This window comes from Sminthopsis crassicaudata, chromosome 2 (assembly GCF_048593235.1).
Source record: "Sminthopsis crassicaudata isolate SCR6 chromosome 2, ASM4859323v1, whole genome shotgun sequence".
Classification (NCBI taxonomy): domain Eukaryota; kingdom Metazoa; phylum Chordata; class Mammalia; order Dasyuromorphia; family Dasyuridae; genus Sminthopsis; species Sminthopsis crassicaudata.
The window spans coordinates 588875539-588887954 of record NC_133618.1 but is presented as its reverse complement, the minus strand read 5'-3'; the positions used below and the strand labels follow the sequence as shown (position 1 = coordinate 588887954).

The 12416-nt window shown below is 38.9% G+C and overlaps 1 protein-coding gene across 5 annotated transcripts in view; it reads right to left on the bottom strand.

The window, feature by feature from the left end:
• Positions 1–7065: 7065 nt before the first annotated feature.
• Positions 7066–12416, bottom strand: part of VTI1A (vesicle transport through interaction with t-SNAREs 1A) — a 421992-nt gene continuing 416641 nt past the window's right edge. For 4 of the 5 annotated variants that reach the window (XM_074295623.1, XM_074295620.1, XM_074295624.1 and 1 more), the window contains one exon: positions 7066–8226. Coding sequence is in view for 3 of the 5 variants with exons in the window: in XM_074295620.1 (XP_074151721.1) it covers positions 8133–8226 (94 nt within the window). In the remaining 2 variants the exon portion in view is untranslated. The remainder of the gene's footprint in view (positions 8227–12416) is intronic. The other variant, XM_074295625.1, reaches the window with a different exon arrangement.

Sequence of the window (12416 nt, the reverse complement as noted above, 5' to 3'; positions counted from 1 at the left end):
TAACAAATTTTATCCTCAACAATTCTGAGAGGCAGATGCTGTCATTTCCTTTTTACAGCTGAAGAAACGGAGACAGAAATAGATTTAAGTGACTTGCCCAAGATCACTGACTGGATCGTATCTGCAATAGGTTTTGAACCCGGGTCCTCTGGATTCCAGAAGCAGCTCACTATCCAGTACAATGTTTTCCTCCCTTTAAAGCAGCCTGCTTTATCATCTCTCTCTCTCTCTTCTGGAGGCAAATGGGAACACTGAGGGATGGCTTCACATGATATGGAGATGGATCTAGTTAGGGGCTACCTGCTCTACAAATATCAAACAAAATATTTCAACAGCCTAAGACTCTTCCTGATCTTTATCCAAGTGTTGTTTTTTTTTTTTTTTTTTTTTTTGTTTTTTTGTTTTTGTTTTTAAGAGGAAATGAGATGAGTTTGAATCAATGGTTGGAAACATTGAGTCAAGTTTTCTGACTAGAGTTCCTTTACAAACCCTACTCCTATCCTTACCTAGAAAATGAGGATAATGACCTTGATCTGTGTAGGGCAATTATGGGGAGTTTCTTGAGAAAATTATCCCCTAGGACTTTGCAATCTCTCTTAGCACTGCCAATTCTTGTTGACAGGCAGTAAGACCATTGTTGTTTTCCCCAGGCAATCCTGATAGCATAAGATAGGTCACTGGCCAAAAAGATGTATATGAAGTTTGTATCAAGAAGTGGAAAGGTTTTGGGGACTATGCAGCATGCTAGACTGTTCAGAATATCCAAAATCGAGTATTAATTTACATATATGTTGATGATGGGTGAGTAAAACCATGAACCTGCTTCTCTAGAGAGGATCTGAAACTTACTCACAGTTACAGGTAAATGACTGAGAAGGCTAATAAACGTGTTACCTCACCTCTCAGCTTGTTTACATTTTAACAACAAAACTACATTTACATTTTAATAGCAAAACTTTCATCCAAAGGATGAAATTTCAGGCATCTTTCAACTCCTGGGAGAGACTGAGGGCCATTTTGGTATCCCTAAATTTCTATCACACACCTAAGTATGCTAAGATCTCAGTCATACAAGCTGTTGGAACCACTCTAAGCTATAAGGCAGAATTTTGATACAAGGATTTGGGGAATGACAAATTTCAAATGGATCTTAATTCCTAAATTAACACTGAGAAGGGCGGATGCCACCAAGAGACAGGCAGACTGGGCTTAAAGTTTATATGTAAACTCCTCAAATTTAGTAACCCACTACTGCTTTCTTCTCTATTTAATTTAGCCATCTCCTCTTCTAAATATATACACAAATCATTTCTAAATTCCTCGCTACCTGTTCTTCATAAACATGGGCTTAGGCATGCAGGTACCTTCCTAAAGAAGTGATATCATATATTCTCCATTTTGCTTTCTGCCCTGCCAGACTTTAGTTTTCCAGACTTAAAAAAAAAAAAAAGAAAGAAAAAGAAGAGGCCGAAAAGCAAAGTTGAGTTAGATAACGTGCTCAGTTCTCTCTGGATCTGTCCCCTATTGAACACATCTGGGGGAAGCTAGAGATGGAAGGCATTCAGTGCTGAACTGTGCTGGTCATACCTTCAGGAAAAGTCCAAGGAACTATCAGTGGACTTTTTGTGAGCAACAGATCAATACGAAGCTTCATATCAGCCAAGCTATTATTCACGCCAAAGGCAGTTGTTTGGATGAAGGGAAGGACTGAGTGCACAAGTTCACTGAATCATAGTACAGAGCTCTCCTTTTCGGTTTTTTCCCCCCCTTTCTGTCGATGCCTTCATTATTTATGTAGGACAAGTAAAACACAGTGGGTTCAGGATGATGAAATATTTTTCTCTGTTGTCCTTGCCATGATTATACCAATATGGTTTTGTGTATATGTGTTTTCTTGGGTTTACACAAGACATGACACCCAACCCGCCCCTGACAACCAGGTTAGCTGGGAAGCAGGGTAGTATTGTGCTCAACCATTGGCTTTCTTGGACATCTCATTGTAGACTTTTTCCAAATAAGTGAGCTTTTTGGAGATGTTTTCCCCTCTGGTCTCTAAAGCCTCATTGCTAAATTGAGGAACTATCACTGAGGCCCCTTAGGGGTTCAGCTGTGCCTCTGGCTACTCTACAAGGGGTCCCCCCCCAAGATAGTTTCAGAACCTTATCTGAGAGCTTTGCTGAAAACAACTGCTCAACAGCCTGACCCATTTTTTAAAAGATGAAGTCTCATCTGAAATCTTTATACCCACAAGATGAATACTACCTGCCCTGCTGGAGGGTCAGGTACTTTTTTTTTTTTTAAACAGTGCCTAACATGCTATACTAGTTAACAAAATAATAAAAACAAAACTATATACTTTAGTCCCACTGAAAACAAGACTATACTCTCCAGCCTCATTAGTAACACTAGATTGAGACCCATTAGCTCCAGAGGTTAAAAGCTGAAGATCAAGGGCCACAGAATGCAACTTATCCTCTACTTTCCCTTATGCTAGCCTCCAGGTGTGTAAATGTTCTCATGGAATATCACTGAGTAGGAGAGCCTAGATTGCTCTGTGCAAAGTCAGTCTTATATGGATTAAAGTATATATCCTATAGATGGTGATTCTATGTATAGAAAGGATGAGGCATTATAACCTGAGTGTTATTTCTCATGGAGATCAGTGTGGTGAATTGGATTGAAGATCATCCCAGGAATCAGAAGGGCTGGGTCTGAATTCTGCCTTGATACTAGTTTTTCCATGAGAACTGGGCTTGGATTCTTTTTTCTATTTGAATGAATCAGCACATAGTAGGTGCTTAATTAATGCTTACACAAGTAAGGCAAAGTTCTAAGACTAATTAGCTAAGTTAGTGGGTGGGATATTACTTGGTTATGGTCAGAAAATGAAGAGGTTTCCCACATTAACATCATAGCTCTTTGACAATACTGCTGCATGTTACTTCTAATAAATCGAACAATTTAATTCAAAGTGAACAGCATTTATATGACCATCTTATACCTCTGGGGTTCCTTTAGTATCCAGATAGTAGCAGAACTTTAAGTTTTGGGAATGGGCAATGTTTGCATCTAGTTTTTTTGTGAAACTAGTGCCTTTGTACCTTTTCAAGCATGGGAAGCAAAAAAAAATGTCCTTTAATCTGAGTTTTGTCTTCCATCTTCTTTCATCCTCTTCTTGTTGTCGCTTATGCTCAAAGGGCATGAGAGAAGGGTTCCAAAAAGTTAAAGATTTGTGGAAAGGCATCATGTAGAATCAGATGATTCCTTCTGGAAAGGATCTGAGGATATCCAGTTTAACTCATTTTACTTACAGAAAAGGAAACTGAGAAGAGAATGCCTTTCCCAGGTTATACAATTAACTAATAATAACAAAGCTGGAACTCGAACTCAATATTTCAGTCTGATGCTCAATATCTGACATCACACAGCAAACCATTCTGCCACTCTGATGTTGTTTCACATCCCTGGGGGTAGCGTATCTGCTCATGAACTGTCAGTGTTTTGGGTCTTTTGGATCCTTTGGGTCAGATCCCTTGGGTACAAGTGGGGTAAGCTGGTGAGGTAGAGGAAATCTTTAGATGCATCAGATCCCACTAGAGAGTGGTTCTCCCACACCCTTTCCTCTCTCCCTCCCCCTTTCAGTCAGTTGCAGCAGTCAGAAAAAAGCCCTGGCCTTTGAACATAAATTGTTCTCTGATTTACCATGACGCAGCTTTTTATTCTTAGGCCCCCCAAAAGTATAGCACCTGCTGAAAGGCAGATCAATTCGTTGATAGCAAGTCATAGTCAAAAAGTGGCCAAAAGGTCAAACTCAGAAAAGCATTGCTCCTGTTACCCATTATTGAAACATTATTTGCAATCAGCTATGGTCGACTACACAGAGACACCCTCCCATCATGCCTGGCCCCAGACAGCCTTCTAAACAAAAGCCTGCCTTTCAGATTTCAGCACTTACTTCATTTTAGACCATGTTGCTCTAAATACATGTTTGGGCAGAGCAGCAGACAATTGAGCAACAAGGCTGTGTAGAACCATATTTCTCTGCAAACCAGTTCATGCTGCAGTCAGCAACACTGGCCTAGGTTTTCACACCTAACTCCTTTCTCCTGGGAAACTGTGGCCAGAGAACAGCATTCAAGGTCCCTCCTAAGTTAGTCCTCCAAGACAGAAAGACAAGGAAATTATGCTTTGGACCTGAATGAAAGTGGTTAATTCACAGCTACGTCAGGAAATGGGCATATGTTAAATGCCAGGAAATTTCATTACTTAAAATCAGGCTCCAAATTTCCTCCCCAACTCCATGAAGGATGCCTGCTATACAGGTTGCAAATTAAGAACAATTATTTTCCTCTCTTGCACTTGAATCTAACTTACAGCTAAAGTCATTTAAAGGGGTTAACATCTACCTTAATTAAATATTAAAGTGTGCCTGTACCTGCTGCTATTGTTGCCCCTTCGAATAAGATATAACCTATTTTTGACAAGTTTTCATCTTTCTCTGTGGAAGACGCTACATGAAACCAAATCAGTGGCAAAGAGGAGGGTAATGAATAATCTATTCCATATTCCAACAGTACCCAGAGCTCTGAGTGGAAAAAAAATATTCAGTCAGATGATAGCAAGAGGCTGCCGAGGTACCACATGACACAGCTAATGTTTAAATAATAATAATAAAAAAACCGCGATAAACAAATCATTAGCCCTTAACAGTTGTTTAATGCAATTTGTTAATGAACGTAATGGTGGGGACTAATAATGAAAGAAAATAAAAACGTCTAAACAGGCGCCAAGTTGCCGGTGATGCGCAATTATTTCCTTGTCAAGTTTTTATGATTTAATGAGCTCCTCTGGGACTGACGGCTGTCAGTCAGTCGTGACTTTTTGACACCATTACAACTTCAAATACAGCAGCAGGCAGGCTGTTTTCCTCGGATTTGAAATACTGAAATGATCTGACAGTTTTAAAGAAAAGATGTGCAAAAAAAAAAAAAAAAAAAAAGAGAAAGAGAGAGGGAGAGAGAGAGAAGACAGTTTCTGTTTCTTTCTTTCTTTTTTTCTTTTCTTTCCTTTTTTTTTTTTCCATGGGGTAGGCAATCTTTGGATGCTGTTTGGTAATGAAAACCCAATCACAGAGGTCATTATCTGATGAGGTTTTTTGGACCAGGCAGGGTTTCTTCCTCTTTATTTCTTTACTTAATGATAACCCTCAATGGGTTTGCCCCGCATGGGATGGTCAGAGCTGCACAATTTTGTTCACCATTAATTTCTGCCTTTGAAGCTCGGGGCTCAGAAGCAGGAGCAAAGCAAACCCCCCACCAAGCTAGTTCCAAAATAAGACAATCCAGCCTGCCTTAAACAGAATAGCAAATGGCCTTCCAGCCCTGGGATGGGAACTGACGTCAGGCCCGCTACATTTTTAGATATTTTCCCTCAATGTGGAGCATTTAAAACTCTTTAAAACTTAAGCGTCTTTAATTAAATTGCTTTTGATTTTGGATCAGGGTAACAGCGTTTTATTTATTCTGTCAGGGAAACGGTTTTAGTCTGCATGAATTTTACACAGTAATATACCACACCCCCCTTTCTCCCATGCATCATTTCCAACAAAGGCAACCGACATTAGAAACATTCCACTCTTTGAGGCTTACATTTGTAAGTACTTAGAATCATTCACAGATCCAAGACCTGCTTCAAATTTGACAAGCTACTTCCGGCAAATGTGGGAATACCCGAATCTGGGGAGGGGTGGGAGGTGAGGGAATATGCCCTCTGGAGGGTACTTTTCTTCTCAATTTTTCCGACATCTATTCAAAGGTCATGTTGGGGGAGTTCAAGAGATCCTCCAAATCTACTTCATCCCAACTCTCCCCAGAGACAATCGGGCTTGCCTTACCATAGGGGGTCATTACAGGAGGAAAGTGGAGCTGGTGAGGCGTGTCTGTTCAACTTTGATACCCCCGTCCCAAAGTGCAGAAATGAAATTTGGACAACAGCACATACTGACAGTGAGATGGGCAAAAGGCTAGTCCTTGAAAAGTTAGTTCTCTATTCCCTCTCTCACAGTAGTGACTTCAACATGAATTATAGGTTTAAGGGAGATAGTTTACAGCTTAAAAATCTGGATTACAAAATTGACTGGGCTCACTTGGTGGATCCAGAAGCCACTGCTAGGTACTAGAGCATGCTTAGGTAACTAGATAAGTAGATGTATACTTTAAGATCAACAGATCTGAATGAACACTAGAGAGGACATGCTATTAGAGCCATACTATTAGCACTCCCAAACAGAAAGGAGTGTTTTTAAAAAATGATTCCTACAACGTTTTTAGTGCTAACAGATTTTTGTAATCTGAATAAAAGATTCATGACCAGATGGATTCCTAAAGCAGATAGAAAAATTAACACAGGCTTCCATTCCTTCTCCAGGTCCCACTTCACTCTATCTTATTCCCTCACCATCATTCCAAAGGAGAGGCTGCAGCTTTATTTACACAATACTAAATGATTTATCGGAACACATGCATGCCCTAACCTGCTTAGATAAGTACCATTTCTCTGGTGAATTTCACCATCCTTGAATCCCTGAATTCCCTTTCTGAACGGTAATAGTTCTCTTCTGAGTTGGTTTGGAAAAAAAAAAAAAAAAAGAAGGCAAATGTTCCAACCAGGTGACTGCTGGCCAGGCACACAAGTTATTAAACATTTTTATGAGAGACAACAGGTTTGATTTCTAGGACTCTGAAGCTTCCAACCATATTCAAAGGCAGCCTAGGAAGCTGTAATAAAAACACCTTTTGCTTTGTGGCTGGGAAAAACACAACAACCTACCTCACAATCTTCGCTTGAACTTTAAGCCTGATTACAAATGAACTCATTTCAACTGCAATCCCCAGGACTTCAGAAAAAGAAATTCAAAATCACAAATCAAATTACAAATTTGAACAAATATCCAATTCAGAAAGGTTTTCAGAATATCGGTTAGTCAAAACATCAGCTAAACGTTGCCTCTCCCTGACCCCTCCTTTTCTGTATTCTGTTATAATTCACTGTTTTCAAGGAGGCTAGTGGATGTTTCAGATAAAGTTTATTCAAGTCTTTCTTACTACAGAACATCATCATATTTATAATCACATTTGAAATTTCACACTAATGGAGTCATGTTCTCACTCTTATTGAAATATTCATGTTCTCTTTACATTCGGAAATGGATATGGAGAGAACCTTGTCAGACCTTTTACTTATACTAGGGGCTGCGCTTGGCAGCACAAATATTAAAACTGGAAAGATAGAGAGATGATTAAATTGGTCTGGAATGCCCAGGTCACAATTAAATGTTGTGCAAGGCCTCATCTTGCTAGTAAATATGAGGAAGTCTGAGCTCTTACGAAGCAAAGAAATACGTCTCACAGCCAGTAATGAAAGTTGTAAAAAGTAGATATTAGGCAATTTTTAGTAAAAATATATTCAATAGAAAAACAGGGAAAGCTGTAGGTCAATTTACTACACAGCCCACATTCCACAGCCTCCTTTACAATTAAGCCAGAGGTTTGCTCCTTTTTCCTTCTCCTTCCTCTCTCATGAACTGGCTTGGTTCTTAAGAGAAACTCACTTTCTTCAGCACCTGGTTTCTTCTTCATTGTACATCTGGACACCACAGAAAGGCATATATAGCAAGGGTTCTGACAAACAGAACAACAGTTCTAATAACCAACACAAGCTGATGGAAGCATTAAATAACTCATATTTGTGTTCCACTCCCTTCTTCCCCTATTCCTCCAATAGTACCACCCCCTCCCCCATCTCCAACAACTTGGCCTTTTCTGTTTTCATAGGTTAGAGAAAGAATTTGACAAATACTATTTTGATCATTTAGTGAAAATTTTTCAAGTCAATTAAGCTTCCCAAAAATATCTCGGTGAAGACATCAGCAGGAGGAGAAATTACCCCACATGCAATCAAGAATAGAAAACATCTTTTACACTCCTTGCACCAAAGTTGAACAGCGGCAAGAGTGGGGGAGAAGAAGGGGGCACTCGGGCCTGTCAGTGCAAAGGGATGATTCATGTGACCACTTTGTCTTAATTACTCAGAACAAGGCGTGTAGTGCTGTATATCAGGGAAGAGCAGATACATCAGTGTCCTTTGACAGAAATAAAAATAGCCGTCAGGATGGTGAAGACCACGATGATTGCCAAGATAACCACCAAAATACGGTTTTGGATGATCCTACAAAAAAAAAAAAGGAAAAAAAAATAGTAAAATCAATCAGAGAAACTGGAGCAACATTTGCCAAACCACACATAAAAGACAAACTTGTATAATCAAACAGTGAGGAGAAAATTGGTCCCTAGGTACCCATAAAAGATACACACACGTGCATGTACATGCGTGCGTGTATGTGTATAAATGTGTGTGTGTGTGTGTGTGTGTGTGTGTAAAGAGGCATGGGGGGATGTTCCTGAAGTCTGCAATTTGGGGACTTCACAATTTACAATACAAATGAATAGCTTCATAATGATTTCCATGTTGCACCAAGTGATGAGCTGCAATGATGACACTCAGAAACACTTGCTGCAAGCTAAGTAATGCAAAAACTTTCAGGGATCTGACTGCAATATAGTCTCTTAAGTGATCAAGGGACCCACATCATCTTCTCTTTTTAATCTAATATGTGAGACAAGGCTCATTTTTAATGGCGTTTCTTATTAAGGTAAAAGATTCCAAGGAAGCACACGTCAAGGAGATACTTACCTGTACAAAAATACCCAGGGAAAAGTATAAAAGAGAGTTGGAAAAAAAAAGGATAGGGATAAAGAAGCAAGTGTCAAACTGTGAAGCTTATGTTGTAAAAGCCTCATCTGTCACTGACGTGTCACACACGTTCCATTATGCTGGAAGAGAATGTTCCATTTGCTCGGTAGCAAAGAGATGGAAATGAGAAATAATAATAATAAAAAAAATATTCTGGAAGTCCAAAAGCTGGGTATCACTCAGCATTTTTTGATAAAATCTTTATTCCTATGACTGCTAAGCAGAAATAAGTTGAGAGTTTACTAAACAATGATCAGGCAACAGAGAGAAGCTAAATCTAGATGAACAGAGACACACACATCCCAGTATGTCTGGAGAAAGCTTCTAATGAACTTATTTCATAATTTGCTATTTGGTTCTTAGAAATGGATGCCAGTATCATTATGTTTCCTGAAGGCAGAGGAAACTTGGGTCAAACATAGTCTGAGATACTCCCATATTACCTCAAAAAAATAGAAAAGTAGGCAATTCAATCTTCTTCTCTGTCTCCCACAACACACACATGTATACATACATAGACAGAAGTCCTACCCTTTTCTAGATATGGTATTCTGAATATGGAGTTTCCACTTGAATATGGAATCTAAATGAGTCCTCAAATATCAAAAAGACAGAGTTTTTCCATGCAGTCCATAAATATATCTGCTTGTGTAGATTCAAAACTCTACATATATTCAGGATGAATGAATGTGTTGTGAGCAGCAATAAATTAAATTGCAGTTTTATACAAGTTCAACTCTCCCTTTTTCACCTCTGCCTCCCCCACGACAATTCTATTTCCACCCCCCCCAAGTAAATGGATGGATGAAAACTGTCATATCAGACAAACACACTCCCTTGTGACACTCTAAAAGGACTAGCTCTCTATCCTCCTGACAGGTTACAAAATGATCACATTTGCTGACACGTCTTCCGCAAAACTGCTTTAGTGCTTGTGTCCACTCTCCTCGCAGGAGATGAATGGCCTGTTTTGTCCTCATTTATCACTTAAAGCTCAGCCAAGATCTGTCTCGTTTATTTCTCCCTTCCCCACTAGAAAGGCTACACCAAGACATTAATTCTTTGCGATGACAGCTAATTCAGACTTAACAGGACATATTTACTCAGCCAAAGGAAGGTATGAAAGATTCTTTCAAAAAAAATTTTTTTTTTCATGCCATAGCAAAGGGAATATGCTTTTATAGATATTGATACATACAAATTTTGTGGCTTAAATTTTCAACTGGACTGGAATTCTTCTCTTTTCTTCTTTGGTACATGTGAATGCGCTTGGGAATAAACTATTTTCCTTAGTCTCTGTGGGAAATGAGATCTCTGTCTTCCCAGAAAGTTACCATGTAGCTGGCTTGCAAAGGCAATCGGCAAAATTGGAACTCAGCAGTAAACTAGATTATAAGCATGAAAACGTTTTAAAATTCTGCCCTAAGTAATATACGGTAATAGGTCTCTTGTATAGTTTGGTTGACAACCATTTTATTTGTGGGTTGAAGGCCTCAAGGCATCCATGATGCTAATTTACACAGGATTAACTGTGGAGAAAACTTGTTTAATCTAAGGCATGTTTAGAAAAAATGTGTGCATAGGAATGCTTATATCCTCACTTCTTTCCTCGACTATTTAATTGGGTATCCTCATTTCCAGCCCCAAAGAAGATTTCATCTAGAGAGTCCTCCTAAAGTCTCATATGTTTTAATTCATTTAGGGCACACCTGAACTGAATGTAGGTTTCAGAGACTCACAGTGAGAAGACAGAACACTCAGCATGAAGCTGTCAATTAGTACTTACTTCTATTAAAAAAAAAGAGTAGAGGACATATAAATATTTGTCAATATCTATTATATATACACATATATAATAGATATGGCTTCATATATATCTAAATATACATATATATGTATGCACATATATATATTTCATGGATCTGTGATTTTATCAGTGTGGTTAATCCCTCCACTGACAGATCACTACCCTTCTATAGATTTGGCAAATGGTCCTTACAAAATGTAGGTCATAGCCCACCCATGCTATCCTATGTGTCTCTTGTCCATGTCCTCCCATAAATCCATTATGGGGGGAGGGTTCATCTAATATGCTCGAGAGCTTTTTCTAGATCCCTTGATGTTACACAAGTATCACAGTAGGATGGAGGCTGTTTATCTCTTTTCTCTTGTTTCTTGTCTGGCCTATTTCTTTTCCTGACCATAGGTTTCTTAGGTGATATCTTTTACTTGTATGTACAGGTGGTAATGTGCTGCCCCTTATTTCTATGCATCTCTCCATTCCTCTTTTGGTGATCCCAAATTTTGTCTCCTTGGATGGAGTTCTAATTAATGGCTTGTAATCATACAACATCTGGGTGGCCTAGAGGAGCAGCTAGGTGACACAGCAGATAGAATACTGGGTCTGGAATCAAAAAGACCACAGTTAAAATCTGACCTCAGACACTTACAGGCTGTGCAATTTCAAGCAAGTCAGTTCACCTCTATCTGCAGAAAACTGGACCAGAAAAAGGCAAACCACTCTAGTGTCTTTACCAAGAAAATACTTGGACAGTTGGTCTGAGGGGATCACAAAGATTCAGACAGGACTGAAGGACATCAGTGGAAGGACCTCGAATGTTAAGAATTGGATGCTATTTTATGGAGAAGTTTGCAAAGGGTTACACAATTTACCATCTGATGTCTAGTAGGCTATATTCATTTTATTCAGTTCTAGGCTCAGCTTTCTGTCCATTTGCAGTGTCTATTCAAGATGTATGTAATGATGGGCCAGCTCTGTGGACTTTCCATTCAACTTCTCGTAGTTTGGACAGCAGATAGCCATTTGTTTTTTTCTGGCACAGCTACACTGGGCAAACACTTAAGTGATTATGGTTCTTATTTATAGGAAGATCTAATGTAACACAAGGTCATAACAAACAGCAGTATCTTGATGACCTTCATGAATAGGGGAATCGCTTTTCTGTACTCTAACCTGGATGTTTTTTAGGCAGTGACAATTGTATTTTTTTCTAATCCTTTTTTTTTTTTTTTTTTTTTTGCAAGGCAATTGGGGTTAAGTGACTTTTTCAGGATCACACAGCTAATAATGGTTAAGTGTTTGAGGCTGGATTTGAACTGAGGTCCTCCTGACTTTAGGGCCGTGCTCTATTGTGCCATCTAGCTGCCCCTCCCCTCAGCACAGCAAATATTTTTGAAGGACCATCCAGCTCCCTGTTTTTTATGTCTCATTTGGTGTTAATAATAAGAGAATTATTAAACAACATTAACTCTGTTGTTGTGTCTATGAAGGAATAAAACTGGTTTTATGGAGATCCCTAGCTGGAGGAAAAGTTTTTGTTCTGGCTTTCTACTCTGCTGAATAAAATGTTACCAAAAAACAAAACAAAACAAAACAAAACAAAACAAAACAAAACAAAACCAAAAACAACCCAGCCCCCTTCCCCCCAAAAATGATATGCACAATCAGATCTTCTATTATCTTAATTTCTAAGTCAATTGTGTGACTGTAAAGATGTAGTATGCTATAGAATATAATTTGTGGAGGCTTTCCTATATCTCTCTGATATTGTTGCTAAAGATGACACTGATATGGTGTAAATGAG